The following is a 24,810-nucleotide window of genomic DNA, read 5'->3' as shown; positions in this document are numbered from 1 at the left end:
GTCAGCGTGCAATGACTGAGACAGATAGTAGTTCAACAGACCATAAACATGCAGACTGCTGACCTCAGGGCTTGTAGTGGATTTGTAACAGGTAGAAATCATATTATAGTAATAGCAAAACACATACTTATGCAGTCAGCTTTTCTCAAAATAACAGTACAGTAGGCAATAATTGCTTAGAACACATTTGAGGATAACATAGCACACACGCTTATGCAGGCTGTAATATAATTAAGAGAAAGACACATTTCTTAACAAAAAACAGCATAATAAAGAGGAAAGCTGAAGTTAAACATTGGGTCAGCCATGGATACATTTGTGTAATGCAAAGTGATTTGACTTAAGTTTCAACCTAAAGGATTTGAGTGCATCTCATTTCCTTAGAATTCAAAAACGACGCATGCTTTAATCATTAGCAATTGATCTTGTTGATTGTTTTGACATTAGTTATAACTGTTGTGACTGATATTTACTCTGCAGTTTTACAGTTTTTTTAGGATTTCCAGTTAATGCTATTTATAGTATATACAGACATATTTAAGTAAACATTACAATGCTCAACCAAAGGTTTCCAGAGCAACCTGACACTAGGAAGAGTGCAACTATTACTGTGATGATAAACAGCAAAGCAAAATTTGCAGTGTGTACCAAACTTTCACCAGAAGAGTCTGGATAGATGGAAGGCATGTGCATTTATTTATTTAGTTAGTTAGATAGTCAGTTATTGTTATTATTATTGTTATTAGTAGTAGTAGTATGCATACTACACAACAAAAAAATGAAACAAGAGATGCAACTACACACAGTTCTAAGAATATCAGGCTGTGGTTAAGATGGATTCATGTCATATGATTGAACAATTAGAACATTGAACCTCACTTCAGTGAGACAAGAGCATCGAAAGTCTTAATCATGGAAAGGTGACTTCAGCAAATCTTACCACATTGAATAGCAATAACTGCCCAACAACAGCTGCATCATTATCATCTTACTAATTACTTTTGTCATGAATAACATAATGGCAGTAAATATGTATAATCTTTCCAATATATGTGCAGCTACTGATCAACTATTGCCATTAGATGTGGTGAGATTCGATGATGTCTGCTTTCAGTGATTCACATGTTCAGTGCTTTCATCTTGCTGAAGTGAGGTTCAGTGTTTAAATCATTTGACCATATGACATGTATCTGGTTAAGATACCCTAGTGGACCATTTATGCTCAGAGTCAATGTATCCTTATAAAACAGAACTATACATGTTAGTATAATGCAGACAATGCGTCATTGCATTTGATTTATATGAATCATGCAGTCATTAATCTATCTATCAAAAGGTCCCACCACTGTTGATTCATGTTTGTGGCCAACAATTTTACAACATTTGACTGATGCTATATTACAGTTACACTTGACTTGCAGTACAATCACAATAAAAAGAAGCAGTAATTTATAGGCAAACTTCAGGCAGCATATCAAAACTCAACTACATGACGGCCTTTTCAGTACAGAAAACTTTACCCAAAACATATTGAGCTTAAACTGCAAACTGTGAAATTTCAGAATGAAGTTATTCAATCTTCAGGTGAAACTCTCTCCTCTATTATAAATGTCAATATTTGTGACTAGTAGATTTAAGACATTATAAAGATTTTTACCTCCTAGGTTCTGTTTGTAGACCAAATTTACATACATCATTCCCATTAAAAATTGCAGTTTCAGTATACCTATGATGTATATTGCCAATGCTTAGCATAATGTATTTAAATGTTTTATTTAGGGAGTTTGCAGCCATTTTATGGTAGCAGTAATAACAGAAGCCCAAGTAGATTTAAATATGGAGTCCCATCCAGTGCTCACATAACATCTTGCAGTGTGTGATGATTGTTTGATTTAAAGCAATGATAATAAATGTTATAGTGAATCAAATGCCACAGCAAGATGCTTAACTTTTGGAAAAATTATAGCTTCAAGTGAAATAATTTTAGTGGTTTACTACAGTGATGTCCAAAATCAAGGCTAAGGGAAGGGTAAAGACATTCCTTGAAGATATCACTGAAGGTGTGAATGTGAGTCATGCCATCAGCATTGTAAAAAGATATCTGGCCTCCTTCATAATCAAGGTACACCCCAATCTTCTGTGGTTTTATGCTGAGACTAAGCAATTTTGGTACTTGTTCACATGTGCAGTATTTACTCCCTGCTTGCAAACAAATGGCCCAGTGACCAAAAGTGATAGACTGGGGGATTCTGCCCTCCTTGATAACAGACTTTGCTACTACTCCAAGAACCCACCATGCCTTGTCGCCCACCTCTACCTCCCAATAGTGTCTTCCTGATGAGAACATCTGAGATGCTAGAACAGCAGTATAATATATTTTCATCTCAAGCATATCAGCCGTCAAAGTACTCATCTGAGCACTCGTCAGAGACAATAACTGAGCCACCGCTAGAGAATCCATCTGAGTAAAATATTGATGTTTATCAATTTTCACCACGCTGGTCAGGTCCTGGGATAGAACAAGACTTTTGTGTGCCGTGTTGTAATCGAGGAACAGTGAGGATGGAACTAAAACCACAAACAAACAAGGAGACAAAAAATATCAGTCTGATTGTTAACAATTATAATTATTAGTAACAAGACATGAAGACAAAATATAGATTAAAACAATTTTACAAATGAAAGTTCAAATAAGTCAACTGCAATCTGACGGCTCTTAATTGTTATTGCTTCTTTGTGGACTTTCATGGTAAGCTTCACACATCAAAGAAAAAAGTTTATGATGTGATGTGTTGCTGTGGAACTTTTTTATTTGGGATGAATTAAATATGCAATGTAATTTTTAGCTAATATTTCATATAACAAATTGTTAAAATCATCAAGCACTATTTACGTCTTTGTAGTACTTCTTCTAGGTTCAATTGGGAGGCCTTAAAATGTTGTTCTTAATACATGCAGATCCACTGAATAAGGAGCAGAGTACTGTATATAAGAGAAGCATATTCAGAATTCTTAAATGGATAGTCAGTATTCACAATAAGTGCACATTTGTAAATAATCATATAAATATTAAGAATTACAGTAATATTTATAAAAATCCATGAATATAAAATAAAGTATGGAACAAACTATTTTCTTATTTCATGAACACCAGTTCTGTTGTGCAGATCACCCACTGTGCATTGAGAAGGAGGGACTGTATTGGTAATGCAGTGTCATTCTGCTGATACTGAAGAATATTAATGCTTGAACCAAAACAAGATGGCGTAAGGCAACTTAACAGTATTGAATGCAAGTCAAACAATGTTGAAAATTCAAACATTCTTGACAGTTAACCACACATTTGTACCCTTTCTAATAGACTGATCAGGGATGTTTTATTGTTAGTAGTTTATAAGATGAGGGCTACAGGATTAAATTATACAACTGTTATATTAAATGTGGTCATTGAGCTCTTGACTTGCTTACATTTGATGACAGTGTTCAGCCCAACATCTGATGCTATATCAGATATAAATAAACATTTATGTTCTTTCATCATTTTCATACACAGAAGTAGTACTCTTGCATAGGTACAAATCATTCATACATAACGAATGCATCAGAGTATCCAGTTCTGTGTCTCCATTCTATCCACGAGAGCACAATGCCTATTATATTTATTTATTGACATTTGTTAACTGGGTTGGTCCAACTGGGCTTGTGGCCCATTTTCAGTGGAGACCCGAGGAGAAAAGCTCCAGTTACAATTTTACAGTTACACTGACAGCTATAACTATTACAAAGAACTCAGCTGTCATTCCCTTACCGTTCATCCATGTTCTTACCCATACTTATCATACATGTTTCTGTATAGGGTGCACTGGCAGCTGTAACTTTTAGAAAGAACTCAGCTGTCATTCCCTTACATTTCATCCATGTTCTTACCCACACTTCCTGCCCCAATGCTGCTCCTCATTAACAAAGCAAAGAGAAGGGCATTTCATTTGGCCTCTGTAAAATGTGATCTTATCATGGTGGAGGGATATTGCTGTCTTTGAGATGCTTACAGCTATGTTTTCTAGAACTTTATGTTACTGATAGTGTTATCCTTGCCAAACCTCTCCAACAGGAACAGTGAGAAAACCAGAGTTCCAAAAATATCCCCATGCAAGTACATTTAAAGATTTTGAAAACCTTGCCAAATAGAAATGTATTTATTTTATTTTTATTTACATTTTCATAACCAGAGTAGAGCACTGATCACAGAATGACCAGTTGCAAGCTCATCCTGGGTTACAATCTTATTTATAACAATGAAAAGCAAGAAATAATAAATATTAATTGAAGCATAACAAAACAGAAAGTTACAAAAAAACAACAAACAAATATCAAAAGAAGCATGATAGAATTGATATACGACTAATAGCACATAACTTAAAAGAATTGTTGAATCTCCCAAACAAGGCAGTGGGGAATTCCTTGGGCTCTTGTGGTACTTTCCCTTGTGGACACTGCAAAGTATGCGGTAGAGTTAGGAATTTCTCTTATACCAGGATAAATGGTAGGACATTCGTCTCTAGGGATAGGTTTTGTGATTCTTGTGGGGTGTTTTACATTATAGGCTGTGGTTGTAGGAGAGTTAAATGGTACATGGGGCAAACCAAAAGAAGGTGAAAGTACGTATCATGGAGCATTTGGGTGACATTAGGAACAATAATTTTAAAAGTCCAGTGGCAGAATATTTTTCACACTGTTCACTCAGGTTCGGATTCTAGTTTCTTTTTTTCTGTGCTAGCCCAGCCATCAGCATTCAGAGGGGAGATTTTGTGGGATAGTTCTATGTGCTTGAAATCAAGATGATATTTAACTACAAGACACGTCATCCAAGAGGACTTAATTTGGAAGTTAATCTTAACTTTTAACTTGTAGGAATAAACATTCTCTGTATTTTTTCTGAGATAGTTATTTATTTATATTTAAATTATGATTGTATGAATCATTATAATATATATTAAAAGTTTTCTAATATGCATGTTTGCATTTGCACATGCAGTTGTGATAATTCTTACTGGATTATTTAATTATAAAGGGGTCCACCTGTACTCATATGGTGAGTGGTGCATTGTTTTATTATCCTTTGAAGGCAAAAGGCTGAGGTACCAGATCAGATGTTTATTGTTGCGTGTCATTAAACAGCTTTATTCTGCTCAGTTTCATTTTGGTGTTTTTTGGTTTTATTTTGTTTTGTTAGTGTTTTTTTATATGTCTTTGGACTGAGTGGATGCTGTTCCAGGGGTATTTCCTACCCCTGAGGAGTCAGAGAAATTTTTGTGTTGTGATCCTCTTAAAGAGCATGAGGCTAAGCTGGCCAGTAATGATCCTTGGCTTTTGGCCTGGATAAATGGCCAAAGAGTTATGTTTGAAGAGCTTGAACAGCTCATGGTAAAAAAAGTGACTTTATTTTATGATACTAAGCTCCTTGAGAAATATTTAAGTTTTGGTATCACCCCGAGGGGCCTTCATGTTGATCGGTTACTGGCCTGGGATTTTAGAGATGATGAACTTGAACTGTTGGAGGAATGGAAGCAGGTTTTTCTTGAGTGTACCCTTGGTTAGATTCATATACTGATCAAGTGTAATTTAAGGTCTCATGAAAGAATTCAATAGGAGATCGTAGCCTTACAGCAAAATTTGGTTGGTGAGGTGTCAGAAGCCTTGTATTATGTTAAAATGAGGGAGATTAAGGCCAAGATTGAGAAAGTGGAGTTGGAAAACCTCATTAGGAAAAAGAAAAAAACTTTCTAGAGATATGGATGATTTCCATTGTGGCCTTATTTATGTCTGACAACATAAACCACGCCATGGGATGTCAAAGTTCAGACAGTCTGCAGGTTGCTCTTCAGTTACACGTGATTCGTCAGTGCCCTTATTTGCAATTGCTTCCCAGAAGAATGCATCATTTGAAAATTTGTCTAGAGGAGATTCCTCAGATCTTTCTGACCATGTGGAACATCATAGTGGAGGAATAGATAATTTTTCCCATAATGGTCATGGAAGGGGGTGAAAAAAAATCAAGTGAGAGGTCAGAAGAACTGACATCCTGAGGATTTTCTTGTAATTTGAATTTATTGGACTCTTGGGACTTTAGCTTTCACACAAATGCTAGTATTTTGAATTTGTTAAATATTGTGAATTTGTTGTGTTTAAGCATTTCTTCTGATACTGAACAGCTTTTACTTAAATGGCATGTTTGTCTTCGCTACATATCCAGCTTTGGCAGACATACTTACTGAAGTCAAAAAGTTTTGTAAAAAGCTGCATTTAATTGCATATTTTGTTAGTAAAGATGAATGTGTTTTGTCTATGTTTAGAGTCATCATTTGAGGATGACTTTTTATTGAATTTGTCAGTTTATGATTTTGAAATGTCAGAAATGTTTAACAATGATATCTTTAATGAATCTGGTGGGGATGATAATGATTGTTTTCTCACTGGTTATGGGAAGTTGGTGGTTCTGGTTTTGCCCCATGATAGCACCTTGTCTGTCCTAAAGTGTCATCCACTTTATGTATGTTTGAAAATTTGGTTTGTAAAAAGGTTGAATATGAATATTAGACATTTTCACATAATGAAAAATCTTTCAACTTATCCAAGAATGAATGGCTAACTTTAAAAAAATACGAATACAAGTGGGGGAATATGTGTTTAGGCAGGCTGACAAGGGAGGTAATTAGGTTATTTTATCCAACGATAAATATGTTAATATGGTGAAAGGTTTGTTGTTGAAGGAGAAGGACTATGTTAAATTGGACTCTAATCCCATTGCTGTATTTAATGCTCAGTTATTAGAAATTTTAGAAAGGGGATAGAAACTTTTTTTTGACTGTTCAGATGTTAAGAAATCATTTATTTTTAAACCTAGGAATATCACCTTTTATGCCATTTGAAAGATTCACAAAGACTTAAAATGTCCCCCTGGCAGGCCTATTATGTTGAGTGTGAATTCTTATTTACAGAATTTGTGAATATGTTTGGATTTTCATTTAAAGAAATTCCTGATTAAAGTCCTGGCTCATATTAAGAATACTATACAACTTAAATGGGGTCTTGAGGCAGTGGTTAATGTTATGGGGGAGGGACTCTATACTTCTTTCCTTGTCAAATTATTGGAATTTTGTCTAACACACAATTATTTCTGTTTTGGGAAGGAGATTTTTCTTCAAAATAGTGGTAGAGCTATGGAACATTTTGCTCCTTCATATGCTATCATATATATATATGGCAGCCTTTGAGAGAAAGTTTGTAAATAATAACATTTTTTTCTCTGAACAGATTATAACATATAAAAGATATATTGATGATTTGTTTTTGATTTGCAAAGGGCAGACCAGTTAGCTAGTTGTGTTCATGGATGAGTTGAACAGCAATGGTCATGGATTTACATTTAGTTTTGAATACAGTCACACATCCATACAATTTTTGGATATGGAGTTTGATTTTGACTCTCAGAAGGGGATTCCATTTAAATCTTTTAGAAATCCAACAGCTGTGAATAATTTTTTTACATGCTTTGAGCATGCACCCCCCACACTTGATACATTACTTACCATATTGTGAGTTATACAGGGTTTCTTCAAATGTGTCAGAAGAAAGGCTTAAGGAAAAATATTTGGAAGAAGTTCATGGTAGGCCACTTGATTAGGGTTATTCTACATAGATATTACTTCAGGCAAAAACAAGCTGGAGGGTACATCTGTGTCTCAAAGGGTTTCTCATGGATATGAGTATACACATAGATCTGGAAAAGAGGGATTGGATAGCATGAATAATGGTAAGAAAATACTTTTTGTCACTAAATTTACTCTTTTTTCAGAGATTCTGGGAGGTATAATCTCTGATTTCTGGTATGTGCTGCATTTGGATGAGAAAGTGTGTCATTTGTTTCATAACCATGTTACCTTTTCTTTTGGGAGACATTTTAACTTAAAAGAATTGTTGAGCCTCCCATGCAAGGCAGTGGGGAATTCCTTGGGCTCTTGTGGTACTTTCCCTTGTTGACACTGCACTGTATGTGGCAGAATTAGGAATTTGTCTTATACTAAGATAAATGGTAGGGCATTCATCTCTAGGGGTAGGTTTTATTGTGATTCTTGCGGGGTGGTTTACATTATAGGTTGTGGTTGTAGGAAGGTTAAATTGTATGTGGGGCAGACTAAAAGGAAGGTTAAGGTATATTTCATAGAGCATTTGGGTGACATTAGGAACAATAATTTTACAAGTGCAGTGGCTGAATATTTTCACTGTTCACTAGGCTCTGATGCTAGTTTCTTCTTTGCTGTGCTAGCCCAGCCATCAGCGTTCAGAGGGGGTAATTTTGTGGGAAAGTTGAATGTGCTGGAAAGCAAGATGATATTTAATTACATGACACTTCATCCAACAGGGCTTAATTTGGAAGTTAATCTTAACTTTTACCTTGTAGGAAAAAACTTTCTCTGTATTTCTTTCTGACATAGTTCTTTATTTATATTTAATTTATGATTGTATGAATAATTATATTGTATATAAAACATTTTTTAATATGTATATTTGCATTTGCACATGTAGTTGTTGTGATAATTGTGTAATTACTTGATTATTTAACTAGGAGGTGGTTCAGCTGTATTGAAATGGTGAGTAGTGCATTGTTTTTTTATGCTCTGAAGCTAAAAGGCCGATGTACCAGATCATAGTTTCATAGGTTGGTACTAGGCTATCGGCCCTAGGGCCTATACAAAAGCCTAGCCATAACAATTCCCTGGCTATTTCTTCCCACACTATTTACTTTCCTGGACCCCTGTCTAGCAGGGCGACTGATGTCATCCCCGGGGTGAATTTCCTTTCTCCCAATCCAATCATCAAGGTTCCTTTTGAAGAGGGGCAAAGAGGCGCACTGCTTGACATGTATGGGCAGTCTATTCCAGAGTCTGGGGAGTCTCTGGGTCAGGAACCTATCCCTCCCGCATGTTTTGTTTATTGTGATGACAAGGTTTAGATCCCTGGAGCATGTGGCTCTGAGGGATTGGGATTTCTTTAAGTGCAGCATGTCCAACAGCTCTGGGTTTGACATGGCCTTGTATGTTAAGCAGAGATCGCCTTGGAGTAGACGATATGTGACAGAGTATAGCTGGAGTTTTTTAAGGCAGTCAGCATAGGGCATCTGCTTTAGGCCTCTGATTCTTTAAGTGAGGTATTTCTGCGGCCTTTCCAGTTGTTGCAGATGTCTTGAAAGGTACATACCAAATGGGGCATTGTATTCTATAACGGGTGTAATGAGGGATGAGTACAGTGGGACAATGACCTCCTTTTCTCTTGATGAAAAACCCTTAGTGATGGGGTGTGCCACATAGAAGGATTTCCTGACTGTTGTGGCGATGTGGTTATTGAAGGTGAGACCATTGTCCACCTGTGTCCCTAAGTCTCTTATCACACTTTCGGTGTTTAGTGTACATCCACCTATATGGTAATAAACGGGTACATGTTTTTTCCCAAAGGGGATAACTATACAATTCCTGGCACTGAGCTTGAGCCCATGGCTTTGGCACCAAGCATCTGTTTCTGTAAGGCCTTTTTGTAGAGTATCCACATCATTTGGGGATTCAATAATGGCTCCCAGTTTGCAGTCATCTGTGAACTTTGTTAGCCAGAGTCTATTAGTGTTGGCCTGTACTTCAGAGAAGTAGAAGCCAAACAAGAGAGGTCCCAGGACTGAACCCTGAGGTACTCCACTTATCATCTGTCTGGAGCTGGATTTGGAGTCAGCTACTTTTACAGTGTGGGTTCTGTCAGTAAGCCAGTTGGCAACCCATCGAGTGACGTAGGGATTAATGCCCAGCTTAGTAAGTTTATCTATGATTCCAGAGTGGGGGATGGTGTCAATGGCCTTGGCAAGGTCCAAATAAGCTGTGTGGACTGCTTTACCCTCATCCACGGCTCTGGAGACTGATGTGAAGAAGTCAATCATGTTCAGGAGACAAGATCGGCCCTTCACAAACCCAAACTGGGTGGGGTCCAGTGTTTTAAGGTTGCCAATGTCTTTGTTTATAAGTTCCATGATAATACATTCCATGGCCTTGCAGATCAGGTTCATCAGACTGATGGGGCAGTAGTTCCCGGGATCCAAAGTGGATCTCCCCTTGTAGAGTGGGATAACTGTAGCTGTGCACCATTCAGTGGGCACAAAGCCTGAGGTGAGGGTAAGATTAAACATGACACTTAGGTAAGGTGCCAGTTCATTTTGTAGTCCATGTAGTACACAGCCCAGGATGTCATCTGGTCCTGTGGATGCTGTATTCTTAGCTTTGGAGAGTGTGTTTTTTACCTGTGTGGCTGTTATTACCGGAATTTGGCAATCTTCCGGTATTGAGATGGGCCACTTAGGGGGTGAGGGGGGGGTGAATTTGGCACTGAATCGATCTGCCAAGATATTGGCAATATCCTAGGGATCAGTATATTTAATGCCATTCTGTTGTAGCTCAGAGCAGATCTGGGCATTGCCATTTAGATTCTTGACATAGTTATAGAATGCCTTGTGGTTGTCTTTAGAATCTTTGGCAATTTTATTTTCATAACTAGCTTTGGAGAATTTTATGAGGGATCTCAGCTTCTTACTAAGGCTGGTAAGGGAGTTTTTTGCATCCTGGGATTCTCCTCTTTTCTTCAACAGTTTCTTCCTTTTGTTGTAAAGTTTGTTTATGGCAGGGGACCACCAGATCGGCTTCCTTTTTTTGGAGGAGAGCATCTTGGTTCTATTTGGGATGGCACGATTCATGCATGAGTGGATGTGCTCGTACAGTGCCTTAGTGTAGGACTCAGCAGTCGAACTTTCAGTTCCTGTCTGCATGGGTGTCATGATGTTTGTAACTTCTGCCTTGAGTAGCATGAAGTTGGCTTTGGAGAAGCTTTTTATGGAGGTTTCCTTACTGGGGGGGTGGGATGTGGAAGTTTAATTGTGATTAGCTTATGGTCTGACCTGAACAACGAGGGTGTGACCATAGGTGTAGAGCATTGATTTCCCATGTTGGTAATGACCAGGTTTAGGATATTGAAGCCCCTGGTGGGACTATGGATTAGTTGATCCAGGGCATTGGAATTTATGAATTCCAAGAACCGTTGGGCAAAGGTGTTCGTACACGAGTAGTTTTCCGAGTTAATGGCAGGGTACTTGAAATCACCCGGTATTAGGGTGTTTGGTTGTATATTAATATTTTCCAGTATGTTTAGAAAGGTTTAGTGAGAATCTTGGGGCATGGTGGGGGATCTGTAGCAAGCTACAATTTGGATTGCAGTCTTACCTAGTGTTAGTTGCACCTGGAGAATTTCAGACGCATTGTGTTGGGCAACTAACCTGGTGGTGTGAATATCCTTGGTGAATATGGACTGTCTTACACCTCAGATCAGATCAGTTGTTTATTGCTGCATGTCATTAAACAGCGTTATTCCACTCGGTTTCATTTTGGGGATTTTTGGTTTTATTTGGTTTTGTTAGTGTTTTTCTACACCTGGATACATACCCTCCCTTATAAGTTAGGCAACATACACTGATTTTCTTATTATCTTGGCTATGTGTTGGTTGAATACCAGATTACTGTCTATGCATGTTCCCAGATCCCTACTGGGTCAACTCTTAGGGGGTGTTTTATTGATGTAGTAATTAGCTTGGGTGGATGATTTTCCAAAGGACACTATAATGCATTTCTTTGCACTGAGTTTTAATCTATGGCTTTCACACCAGTCATTTGTTTGTGTAAGACCTTCTTGTAATCTATGATGGCTCTCAATGTACAGTCATCAGCGAACATGGTAAGCCAGAGGCTTTTGACATTAGTTTTGACTTTTGAGAAGTAAATGACAAACAGGAGTGGGCCCAATGCTGGGGTCCAGCAATACTCTATTGGTCACTGGTCTCCTGGTGGAGAGTGTCTCACTGATCCTGACTTCTTGGGTCCAGTCTTTGACCCAGCTGGCAATCCAGTGAATTATGTAGGGATTTATGCTCAGTTCTGAGAGTTTGGCAACAATACCTGAGTGGGGTATTGTACTGAATGCCTTGGCCTGGTCATGGTAGGCAGTATGCACCATTTTACTGTCATCCATAGCCATGATGACTCACTTGAAGAAGTCTACCAAGTTGTGTAGGCAAGATCTTCCCTTTATAAAGCCAAACTGAGATGAGTCTAGTGTCTGTAGCTTGCCAATATCCTTGTTGATTATTTCCATGATAATTAGTTCCATGGCTTTCCATATTAAACGTGTCAGACTGATGGTTCTGTAGTTCTCTGGGGTTGGCTGATGGTCCACCTTTATGAAGAGGGATAACCATTGTGACCCTCCATTCACCTGGCAAGTAACCTGTACTGAGGCTGTAACTGAAGACTGCCTCAAGTGGTCTTTCTAGGACATATTTTAGGCTATTTTAGGAGGCAAGTGGAGATATTGTAGGGGCCCATTTAAGCAGTGTTTTTGGCCTTAGTGAGTACCATCAGGACCTGGTCCCTGTTGGTAGTTGGGGGGAGATATGCTAGAGGAGATTTCATAGGATCATAGGAGGATCATAGGAGGTTGCTAGGATAATAGCCCTGGGGTCCTTATAAGCCTGGTTATGATATACCCTTGTTTCCTTATAGACCAGGAGATATAGTCAGTATTTGCACACAAATCTGTGATCATCACCTCCTGCCCCCTATCAAGGAGGGACACAGGTGCAACCCCTGGGGTAAATTTGCAGTTTCCCATCCAGTTCTCTAAGTTATACTTAAATAGGATCATAGAGGACCTCTGTTTAACATAAATTGGAAGTTTATTCCCAAGGAATGGCAACCTTCTGAGAGACATATCTCTCTCTCTCCAGCATGTCCTGTTTATGTTGCAAGCTAGTTTAGGGTCCTTTGATCGAATGAGTCTTGTCCAATTAGACTTGTGGAAATTTAGCAATTCCATTAGACTAGGGTCTGACACTGCTCTGTATGCCAGGCACAGGTTGCCTCTAAGCAGTCTATATGGCACAGAGTACAGTGACTGTGATTTCAGTCTGTCAACATAGGACATGTGCTGAAGACCCTGAATTTTCTTGGTGAGAAACCTCTGAGGTCTCTCCAGTTGCTGCAGGTGTCTACTGAGGCACATACAAAAGGAGACATTGTACTTTATTATTTGTCTGATGAGAGACGAGTACAGGGGTGTCATAACCTCCTGCGCTCTGGAAGCTATGTCTTTACTTATGAGATGAGTAACATAGAAGGCCTTCCTCACCACTGTGGGCACATGTTGATCAAAGATGAGGCAACTATCAACTTGGTTTCCCAAGTCTCTCACCACTGAGTTTGTACTTAGGCTATTATTGTTGATATTGTAATTTTCAGGAACATCCCCCTTGCCAAATGGGATAATAATGCATTTTTTTCTGTTGAGTTTAAGGCCATGGCTTTTGCACCAGCCATTTGTCTGCATGAACCATTTTTGTAGTATGTTTACGTAATTTGGGGATTCAATAAGTGCCCCCAGTTTGCAGACATCAGCAAACTCTGTCAGCCACAGACCATCAACTTTTGCTTTAACTTCTGAGAAATAGATCCCAAACAGTAGAGGACCCAGCACTGATCCCTGTGGAACACCACTGGTGACAAGTGTGCTGGTAGAGATGGAATCCCCAACTTTGACTGAGTGTGTTCGATCAGTTAGCCAGTTGGCTAGCCACCTAATGACATATGGGTTGACCCCCAGATGGGTGAATTTGTCTATGATGCCAAAGTGAGGATTGTGTCAAAGGCTTTGGCTAAGTCTAGATAGGCAGTATGCACTGATTTGCCTTCATCCAGGACTTTGGTGACATTTTTGAAGAAGTCCACTAGATTTAACAGGCATGATCCTCTCTTGACAAAAACAAACTGGGTCAGGTCCAGAGTCTGAAGGCCTCCTATATCATTATTAATACGATCCATGATGATTCTCTCCATGGCCTTGCAAATAAGGCTGGTTAGGCTTATGGGTCTATAGTTCTCAGGAACTGTTGATCTGTTGATGGATCCCCTTTGTGTGAGGGGGCAATGGTTGCTGTTTTCCATTTGGTTGGGACAAAGCCAGTGCTTAGGTTGTGGTTGAAGAGGATACCAATAGTTCTGTCAGTTCATGTTTTAGGCTATTAAAGACACAGCCTGGGATGTTGTCAGGGCCCACAGAGGCTGTGTTTTTGGCCTTGGAGAGTGCGGTTATAACCTGCTCTTTGGAGATACTAGGTGGAGAGCTGGTGATAAGTAAGCTATGGGATGTGACTGGTGGAGAAAGGGGGTGAAATTTTTACTGAACCTATCTGCAAACAGGTTGGCTATTTCTTCAGGTTCAGTGAGGGTGGTACTGTCCACTTACTCTGTGCAAATCTGGGCCTTCCCATTTAGATTTTGGATATAGTTAAAGAATGCTTTATGGTTGTCCTTGGCTGTGGATGCTAATTTTGTTTTATAGTTTGCTTTGGAGGATTTTACAAGATATCTAATTTGCCTGTTTAAGCTGTGGAGGGTGATCTTCCACTGCTGAGACCATTCCCCCCTTACTTTTGGACAACATTTTCTTCCTCTTATTGTACAACCTATTTATGTTGGATGTCCACTAGTGTGGCTTGTTTTTTCTTGAAGACCTTGTTTTGATCCTATCAGGTAAGGCTAAATCAATACATGTGTATAGGTGTTTATACAGGGCGTTGGTGTATACCTCAGTCTAGGCGTCCTTATTGTCAGTGGAGACAGGGGGTTGAAACTATTAATGCCTTGGTTAAGGAGGCTATAGTTTGCTGTGGTGAAGTTTTTTAACCTGATTGCTCCCGACTGGGGGTCTGATATGATTGTTAGTTCGACATGACTGATTTATGATCTAACTTTACCATGGAAGGCCACACACAAAGGGTGGTGCAGTAATTTCCCATGTTGCTGAGTACTAGGTTGAGGACCTTTGTGCTCCTTGTGGGGGTGTAAACTATCTGCACCAGGCCTTTTGAGTTAACAAAGTCCAGGAACGTTTGGATGAGCATGTTTGTGCTTGTATATGATTCCCAATCGATGAAACAGTAGTTGAAGTCACTCATAACCAATGTGTTAGGCTGTACTGTGAGTGACTCAGCTGGGTCCAGAGAGGCAGTGTGCTTATCATGGTTCATGGTGGGGGACCTATAACTAACAATGACATGGAGGGGGTCTTGCATACAGTTAGCTGTACTTAAAATAACTCTACAGGGTGGCTCTGTCTAACCACTCTTGAGGTGCATTTATCTTTGATGAAGATCGATACTCCTCCACCTTTGGTTCTTCCACATTCATTTTACGGTCTGGACATGTGAAAGGCATTGTAGCCTTGTAAGTTTGGGGTATTTTCTGAGGCCTTGAACCATGTTTCAGTAATTGCACAAACATCAACATCTTCCAGAGCAATGAATGGTTCCAGTGAGTGAAGTTTCTGATTTAGACTCCTAGTGTTAAGCAGCAAAACCTTAGAGGATATTTTGATGTCGGTAATGTTGTTGTTGTGACATTGCCTATAAAAGGAACTATGGAGGAGGCAAGTACCTTTGCCAGTAACCAAAAGCCAAGAGGTGACAGGTGAAGACCATCTCTGGCAAAGCAGCATGGTCTATATGCCATATTATCACAGGCTGACAGGTACTGAATCCCCCTGTAGTAACAACAGAAGCTAAGCCAATTGTTAAAAATCAGTCTTTTTTGTCTGTATTGTGGCATCATCCTAGGTGAAGGTAGAATGCTGCTTAAGGCTAGGGACATACCTGCCTGGGACACATAATCACAGAAATAAAAATATAAATTGAACCGGCACCACAACATTAGATACGTAAACAGTAGGAAATTTATTATAGCTTGCTAGTACTAAACTTTCACCAGTACAGGCTTCTTCAGGCATACAGTCAGCTGATTTAAAACACATGACTTAAATACAAAAAAGGAAAAGGTCATGTGACCACCTTTAAAGAGGTAACACACAAAAAAAGACTAATACATTGATCAATACTTTACACATACAAAGAATACTAAAAAATACAAATATCAATATGTAGCTAAAAACATATGTTAAAAGTTTTACATCTATCTATATACCAACATTATTTAACTTTATTTTACTTAGCTTTCAGAACTGGCTTTGTCACACTTTCATTGAGACCAGGTAGACAATGTGGTTTAAAACGTATTATCCACTTATTTTTCAATAGTTTCTGTTTGGCTCTTCAGATCACCACTTCTTAAGCTTTCCTGTATATTTTATAGATTAAAAAAGCATAATTTGTGAGATGTGTCTGTTTGTTTAATATGCCTGTATAATGCATTTGTTTCTGGCTGCCTTCTTATGTCAGATAAGTGCTTACAAATTCTCTCTTTGAACTTTCTATGTGTTTTACCTATATAGAAGGCACTACAGATCAGGAATGTTGCCGTGTATATAATGTTTTTAGTATTACATGTCTGGATGATTAAAAGTTGTTTCTGTAGAGACATACCTGCAGTATTTACAATTGTTGCATTTGTGGGTTCCATAGATGGATACAGATGATGTGTTTACATACTTCTCATGTTCCTTATAACAAAAGATGTTTTTGTAAATTTCTAGATGTTTTATACCCGATGGCTAGCTTATCTACTCCTGTGTCTTTAAAAGTAGGAATATATTGTAACGTACCAGTGTTTTTAATAATATCCTGTATTTGATGAGTATGAACATCACAGGGTAAAACACACTTAAATAAAGCTGTTTTTATGTTCTTAACTTTATTATTATTTATTAATGATAAATGAGAGCTCAGTCTTGTCTCTCTTCAGTATATAGTCCAGTGAGGTACGTCTCAAGTCGTTCACTCTGACATGGATTATGACAGAGTCATAACAGTACTTGGTGTTGAGAGACTTGGAAGCATGTATGACTTGGCAGATCTTAGCACCTGACAGCAGCTAATCGTGACATTCTCCTTGTCCAGCCTGGTAAGTGGGACATCTGTGTGTCTCATGATGGAGTTGCCTATGACCAAGACATTAGGTTTACAGGTGTTTTGCCCTAGGTGCTTGTTTGGTGAGACATTAATGCATGCATTATTATGTGTGAGTGGATTCTGTTGTGGCTGCATTGTGTGTAGACTGCATGCACTTGGGAGGTCTCTGCTCTTTAGGTATACTTCTGGAGAGTACCTCCGCATATGTGGGTTTATGTGTTGTGTGCATGGCTGGTTGAAGAGGTGACGTGTGTGCTTGCTGACAACCTGTCCAGAGTCTGTTTCAATGTGTTGTGAGTGCAAGAGCATAGATTCTAGATTCAAAGTGCTGATATATCTCTTTCATGATGAATTAGAATGTTTTAGGAGTAATAGGTTGTCAGTATACATAAGCAATTGCTACATTGCCTTAGGATGCTCATGTCAACCAGGTTTGCCAGAGAACCATTGGGAAACTGACTGTCCATTATGATAAGAGTATTCAGCGTCAAGTAGAGCGGAGTGAGCTAGACGGATCAAGTTCAGTTGTAGGACTAATACTGCTGAACAATACTGTGCGGAATGAACAATACTATGGGGGATAGTTTGGGTGGATACCTACAACTGTGCGACAAACTTTGCAGCTAAATTGCTCTTCGGGCAGAGTGCAACTAAGTTGCACGCAGACAAGCAGCAAAGCCTTGGAAGGTACACAAGCAGTTCCCTGCTGAAAATGTCTCTTTTAAAATGTATTCATCTATAACCAGCAGTACTAACTCCTGCTGCACTGTGCACAGCTGTGGGCAAAGGTGGGGCTTAAATATAAAGGAAGGTCAGCTCTTTTTAAACAAGCTAATCAAGAGTAATGCTCACTACTGAGCCTTTCTCCTGCAAACTCCACTCAGAATGGGTCCCTGACTTCACCCTTCTACCACAAGGATGCGGGAGAGCTCTCTTATGTGAAGGATAGCTGAATTTAGTGCTCAGATTGTGTCAAATAGACTGGTTTCAGCAAGTCTGAATCAAGTCTATGCTAAGCTAAAACTGCAGCAAGAACTAGTAAAAACAGTTACAAAATAGCAGGAATATAGCCAGACAGTTGATTAAGGGAACATTATCTAAATTAAACTATCCAGGTGTTTAGCAGTGTTTAGTGGTGGTGCAGCTGTTCTCTCTGGAGCTCTGCCAAAACGAGCACAAACTCATGCAAACACGGGCAATAAGTAGCAATGATATTTAACTGAAATAAACAATACTAACCAATGGCAACACATGGCACTGGGTACTGGGCCAACAATCACGGCTCACAAGGGACTTTAGCTGCACTCTACTTCCACTAGAGAGCAAGGAGAGGCCTTCTTTAGTAGGGAAAATTGGTTTTGTGCACAGTGACTGCAAAAAAACAGACTTTATCTAGCAAATCTGGACCAAGTCTATGCTATGCTAAAAGTACAGGAAACAGCAAAAATACACAGAAATACAGATAATCACAGTTCACTATCCACTGCAAAACAGATGGAAAGGGTACTTGTTTTTCAGTAGGAAGCACTGGATGCCTCAGAATTCACAGGAGATCAATTGCAAGTCGGTAACCTCTCTGCAGCTCAGCTAAAATGAACAGGGGTTAGTGGGGGAAGTGGGGGGGGGGTGGGAGGTGAAGTTAGACCTAAATTTGTCAGCCAGTAGGTTTGCTAGATCACTCTGATCAGTGAAGGTTGTGCCATTTACCACCAGTTCTGCACACTACTGAGTATTACCTTTAAGGCTCCTGACATAGCTGAAGCAGGTCCTGTGATTGTCCTTAGCCTGGGAGGATATCCTGACCTTGAAACTGGCTTTCTTGGACTATATTAGACCTCTTAGTTTCTTACTTTGTTGAATCAGAGAGCTCTTGTCTCTATGAGAGCTGATTGTTGTGATTTTAGACATGACACTTTTCTTTTGTTATATAGCCTATTAAGGTAAGGATTCTACAAGTCTAGTTTGTTTTTGATGTTAGATCTAGGCTATCTTCTGGTAGGTATGGCAGGCTCAGTGCAGCCATTTACAAGTTTGTACAGGGTTTCTGTAAATAATTCTGCATGGGTAGCTGTGTTCTCAGGGTTTGAGGGAGCAGTGACTTTGACAAACTGTCACTTAATAGGATGTAATCTGCTTTAAAATAATAACTGTTACGGATTATTTGGGTTTTCTTAGTAGATTTTTATTTTGAGGAAACAGGCTTTGTGGTCTGACTGCACCATTGGGAACATGACATTAGTTTGGTGGGGTGCGATGCTTTTCCATGTTGGTGAGTACTAGGTCCAATATGGTTGATCCTCTGGTTAGAATTTGCATTATCTGGTCCAGGGTGTTTATGTTGATAAAATCTAGGAAACGTTGTGCCTGTCAGCTACAGACAGTGCACGTTTCCCAGTCTATAAAGGGGTAGTTAAATTCTCCCATAAATATAGCATTTGGTTGAATGGTGAGTGCCTCTAATAGCTCTAGGTGAGAGTTATGGGCTTTGTAGGGTAAGAACACACGTTTATGGACACGTGGAAATGGATGGTCTCTAGGGCATCATCCTGTTTATCCAACCTAGAGCTGTATTTGTTCCTAATATAGATTGAGACACCTCCACATTTTGCCACTGTCTGTGCTGCTGTTGTCTAAATGTGTGAAAGCCACTGTAGCCTTTTACTGCTGGAGTATATTCTGTGGCTTTAAACCAAGCCTCAGTAACAGCAGAGATGTCTACATTTTCCAGAGTGAGGAGAGCTTGGACGGTGCGGATTTTTTTTTGCTATGTTGGTAGTTTTGTCATTTTGACTTTCCCTAAAAAAAGGCTCTAAAGGGATGGATAAAGTTTAGGCCAATATCTGAAAGCTGGGGGGTGGGGAGATGCAGACGATCCATGGCAAAGCAAACTGGTCTGTTAAGCATATCCTCCAAGCTGATAGATATCAGATTCCCATGCAGTGACACCAGAAAGTAAGCCAATTATTAAAATCAATCATTTTCTGTTGATACTGTGGCATCATCTTTAGTGAAGGTAGAAGGCTGCTCATTGCAAGGCATGTACCTGTCTGAGACACATATTCAGAGAAAGATTCATAATGTAAGGCTTTGGGATAGAGCCGAGACGTCAGAGTTTTATTGCATCTAATAAATCTGTGGAATACGCTGGCTGGTTGTTTTTTCGTCTGTTCCAGTTCTTCTGTGGTTTAAAGATTTATAATGTCTCTTTTCATATAGTTCAGTGAGGTACACCTCAGGTCATTTACACCCACATAGACTATGACATAATCATACTTGTGCCTGCGGTGCAGTGACTTGAGTGCATGTATGATATTGTGGATCCCAGCTACAGATAGGCAACTAACTGTTATCTTCTCCTTGTCCATCCTGGTGAGAGGGGTTATCTGTGTGTCATACAACAGAATACTCTATGCCAAGAGTACAAGGTAAAGTGTTTGTTTGCATCATGGGCTTTGTTCTTAGGGTATCACTGGTTGTAGGCTTATGTGTGATGTTAGGTGCTTCTCTTAGTGTTGCTTCAGTGATTGCAGAGGGTGGGTATTGCTGTTGGACAACTTAGGAGCTTTTTGAGGTTTGGAAAGGTTTCTTTTAAGTGTCTCTGCTTAAGAAGGTCTATGTGTGGACAGCAGTATGTGTGCAAGATGTATTGTGTGTGTTGTTGACAACCTTGTTTGTAAGCAAACCTTTTGCCTGCAAGTAAGTTACAAACTTACATCTCTCGCATACTGTGTTAGTTTCTTTAAGGATCAAAAGGTTGTCTTCAGTACATCTGACAAATGCTATATTGTCTCAGGATGCCCGTATCTACCAAGCCGACTACAGAGAAAACCCTTGTTGTCAGTACCAGTATTACGGTTGGGCTATTATGGTTTAGGGTCTTTGTTTTCCTGGGGTCACCTAAGTAGTGTCTAGGGTGAAGGCTAGATGATAGTTAGTGCACTGTCCTGATATTAATTCTGTCTGATGCTCAAACTAGCTGAGCGCCACACAAAGCCTTTCTGTGTTATGATTTAAAGTCCCTGGTGCTTACTTTATAGGTTTGCTACTATACAGCATATTGATATCTGCCACCGAACAATGAACAGCTCTGCTAAAACAGGCCTAATTTATAGCAGATAGAAAGAAGCTGAAAACTAACTCACTTCTCTCTGGCCAATAAACAACTACACTATGAATTTACTGGCATGCCTCCCAACTCAGAGAGACCAGATAAACACCTTCTGCAACAAGATGTATGATCCTGGAACTTCTTAATGTAAAAGTACAGTAAAAGTAGCTCTCAAGCACAGATTAATGCTAACAACTAAGTTCCTAAAAAGCCCTCTGGCTGATGAAACAATATCACTTTAAGCTTCCTTGTGTGTTTTCCAACTCAGACTGACCAGACTACTTTACCACTACCACTAAAATAGCAGCCCCAGTCTTCTTAATGTAAAAAACACACTTTAGCTAGCAAGGGGTGGGTTTGGCATAATGGTTAAGGTTTTCACCTTATAAGCACAAAGTACAGGATTTGATTCTGACCTCAGAATATTAGCTAGGCTTAAATTGGCCCTTCAGGGCAATTAGCATATTATTCACCTATGAAACTAGAAGTAAAAAGCTACCAGGACCAAATCCAACAGCTAACTAAAAGTAATTACAATGCAATTCAAAGGCAGACAAGCCAGCAATGAGGACCACACACACCTTAAGGCAATTTCAACGTACACTAATAGTGCCTTCCTAGTTTCTTCTGTCAGTAAACAGTAAGACGAGTACAGAAGATAGGACTGGGTCTGTGAGGATCTTCTAGGGCCAGGTATACAGAAGATGAGACTGGGATGAACTTCCAAGGCCAGATCTATCCTAAACTGGTAGTAGTTTCATTAAGAGAGTTATTAATATTGAATATATTAAGAAAGGAAGGGAGACGGAACGTATTTTCTTATTATTTACAACATACATTTGCTCTTCTTAGGGTTTTGATGAAGATTTTTATTGACAAGTCACCTGTTTAGAGTCAGAAGATCATCTTGAAATTGAGTTAGAATGGCTTGATAGAAGGGATTGGCTCTATAAATGACCAGTGTGCATTCCATCCTGGCAATGGAACAGCGAATCAGTTTTATGCCATTGCAGAGACAGTGTAGAAGTCATGGGAGTTTGTAAGTATGTTCAATGTGTGCTTAGGGACTTGGAGGAAACACATGGCTGGGTACCCAGGAACATCTTGTGAGAACTGCTACAAAAGCAGGGCATCCCAGGCATACTGCTGCCTGCCATTCAGTCCCTTTATCTGAGGATAAAATGTGTCCAGTGACTTGGCACTAAGTCAAGCAGATTCAAGACAGACATAGAACTCTATAAAAGTTGTGTTTTTGCCCCCTCTTGTTTGCAGTTTTCATGGACAGGATATAAGGGCACCAGCACACTCTGGACACTACCCAGTCTGAGGATATCAGCGTCGCACATTTACCACCTGCAGATGATGAAGACGTGTCCTCTTAACTTCAAGTGGATGTAATTTCCATCTACTACTGGAGTAACTGGCTGCGAAGTATGAAGCAGTTGAGACGAAAATTAGTAGCTTTCAGTCTGTAGTCACTGTTCAGAGCAATAAATGGGAGATAACAGTTAGTAGATATGGAGGAATTTGTGTGCCTTTATGTTTTGTTATCATGTGAGAGTAGAGGGGATCAGAAGCTTGACCAGAGGATGGCTGTAGTGGTGACAGTACAACAGATGTTGTTCCAAAGTTTAATGATGAAGCAGGAAATGAAATGCAGGATAGCACAGTGGAAATTTCAAACTTCTCTCTTGAGCACTGGGCACCCACAAACACTGTCCTGCAACAAAAAAGACTAAACGCCAATGTAGGTGCTTAACTTCCAAGTGTCTAGACAGTAAAATACCTTAACTACATTAACTTAAACAAATGTTAGTGAGTGTATTAGTACATTCTGCTGTATAGTTCCTTAATAAAACCACTGTACTGATGGGTACATCACCAGGAAGAAACAGCAGCATAATACTCTCCAGTTAGTGTCCCCCCAAACTAAAGACTATTTTCTTTTGAGAAACACTTAAATCTATAAAATAGCATTGCATTACCTCTCCTGTTTCATCTGTGACTTCCCGGCAGATGTCTGTCTGATGATCTTACAGGATAAATTGAGACTGCTGCTGAGACTGGGGAAGTGCTAAATGGTAATGTTTCCTTTTACTTCAAATGTTTGCTTGTTTAAATACCTCTGCCCCAATTAACATAAGCGTTTAATGATAGCCCACTGTCAAACTTCACCTATGTGGGAGGGAGCAGGGCACCTCCATGGTGATCACGTTCAATTAGCCAAACACCATACCAGTCAAGTACTGCCACTGATATCACATGTCACAGTCACTGAGCTGTAGTGTTTCACCATTTATTTGCCGAGATGGAGATCATGGAAGCATGAAGAAGAGGAAACAAACTCCTACTGTGTATCATCAGCTACTTTCATTTCATATCAATAGCAGGGAATGTAGGGAAACATTCCCCACATGGGGTGGAGGAGGACTCACCCCCTACAAAAATATATTTTTATTTGTGAAGTTTCAGGAGATGTGCACTTTCACAATGTGCAGTAATTTATGTAGATATGATCACCTGGGCTTTCATAGTGCATGATTTTTTTGTAGATAAACTCTGATTTATTGACTATCTATCCTATGATGACTTATCCTGTAACTGTGTGGGAACATTTCATATTATAGTACAGTGTACTAAACAGCTATGCATGTAATCAATGGATGAATACAATAAATACTTTCTGTTTGCCTCAGAAAATAAATCCACAGTTTATATAACCCAAAGAAAACATTTTGGTTTCAAAATGTTAACATTATCTGCAATATCGATATGTTAAAAGATCTAATTAAGTTTATTCCACTGCAGTCTATAAATTCAGTATATAGTTTATATAATACAATCAAAATATACTGCACTTTTTATTTACATAAACAATACAATATATGAAGCATCTTACCAGGGCTAATAATAGACTTCATTTCTTTCCAGACACTGTATTGTAATGGTCCTGTGAAATGCCAAAAGCTAAGTTTACCACAATTCAAATCGGGTTTGTATGTGCCACCAGTTTGCTCCACACTGTTACACCTAAGAACACAAGTCATCAGGTTACTTTCTAATAAAATAGTACCTAGAGAAATTCAAGCCATGTTCAGCAATAATGTAGCATTAAGTGTATACTTACAATTCTGATATATTACTCACTGCCTGTGTTAAACAGAAAAAGAAAGCATTAGAATACAGGGAAACACAAGGCATGTATATAGTAATCTTAAATGTTTTATTCCCACTGTAACAGCAAGGCTATGATGGATTATTTTAATTAAGTGTGGAGGGGAGCTCGTGTGGGTGTGCTTGAGTTTGTGCATGTGTGCGTATGTGCTTGTGTGTTTGTACGAGTATGTGTATATGTTTGTCTGAATGTCAACATGTGTGTGTCTCCCTGTATTGCTGTAGATCTTTCTGGATGGCTGGTTGAGATGGCATATCCCTCTTGAATGCTGACCTGAAATATCTTTCTACATTACATTTGTTGGATGTGAGAATTTTTATTTCACTTTCTTAGCGCAGCTCTGGGCCCCCCTGAACTTTTCATATATTGTGACTTCTAATTTATTCAGGATGAGACTCTTTGGATAGGTAAATAGAGGAGACAATGACACATTTAGCCTGTAAAAGAGCAAACATTCATATAAAACATCATAGAACAAGCAATACCGTAAATTGTGCCATATTAAAATAGTTGCAAATACAGCAAATT

General features: G+C 39.1%; 1 protein-coding gene across 1 annotated transcript in view; it reads right to left on the bottom strand.

Moving 5' to 3' along the window:
- Window positions 1–375: 375 nt before the first annotated feature.
- Window positions 376–24,810, bottom strand: part of LOC122814327 (zinc-binding protein A33-like) — a gene marked incomplete in the record, with an annotated part of 538,577 nt that continues 514,142 nt past the window's right edge. The window contains 3 exon segments of the mRNA XM_044086914.1: window positions 376–2,568; window positions 24,007–24,137; window positions 24,235–24,257. Coding sequence (XP_043942849.1) covers window positions 1,961–2,568; window positions 24,007–24,137; window positions 24,235–24,257 — 762 coding nt within the window.

Source organism: Protopterus annectens, chromosome 10.part0, assembly GCF_019279795.1.
Source record: "Protopterus annectens isolate FY-2018-M chromosome 10.part0, PAN1.0, whole genome shotgun sequence".
NCBI classification, from domain to species: domain Eukaryota; kingdom Metazoa; phylum Chordata; order Ceratodontiformes; family Protopteridae; genus Protopterus; species Protopterus annectens.
This window is presented reverse-complemented; position numbering and strand designations above follow the sequence as displayed.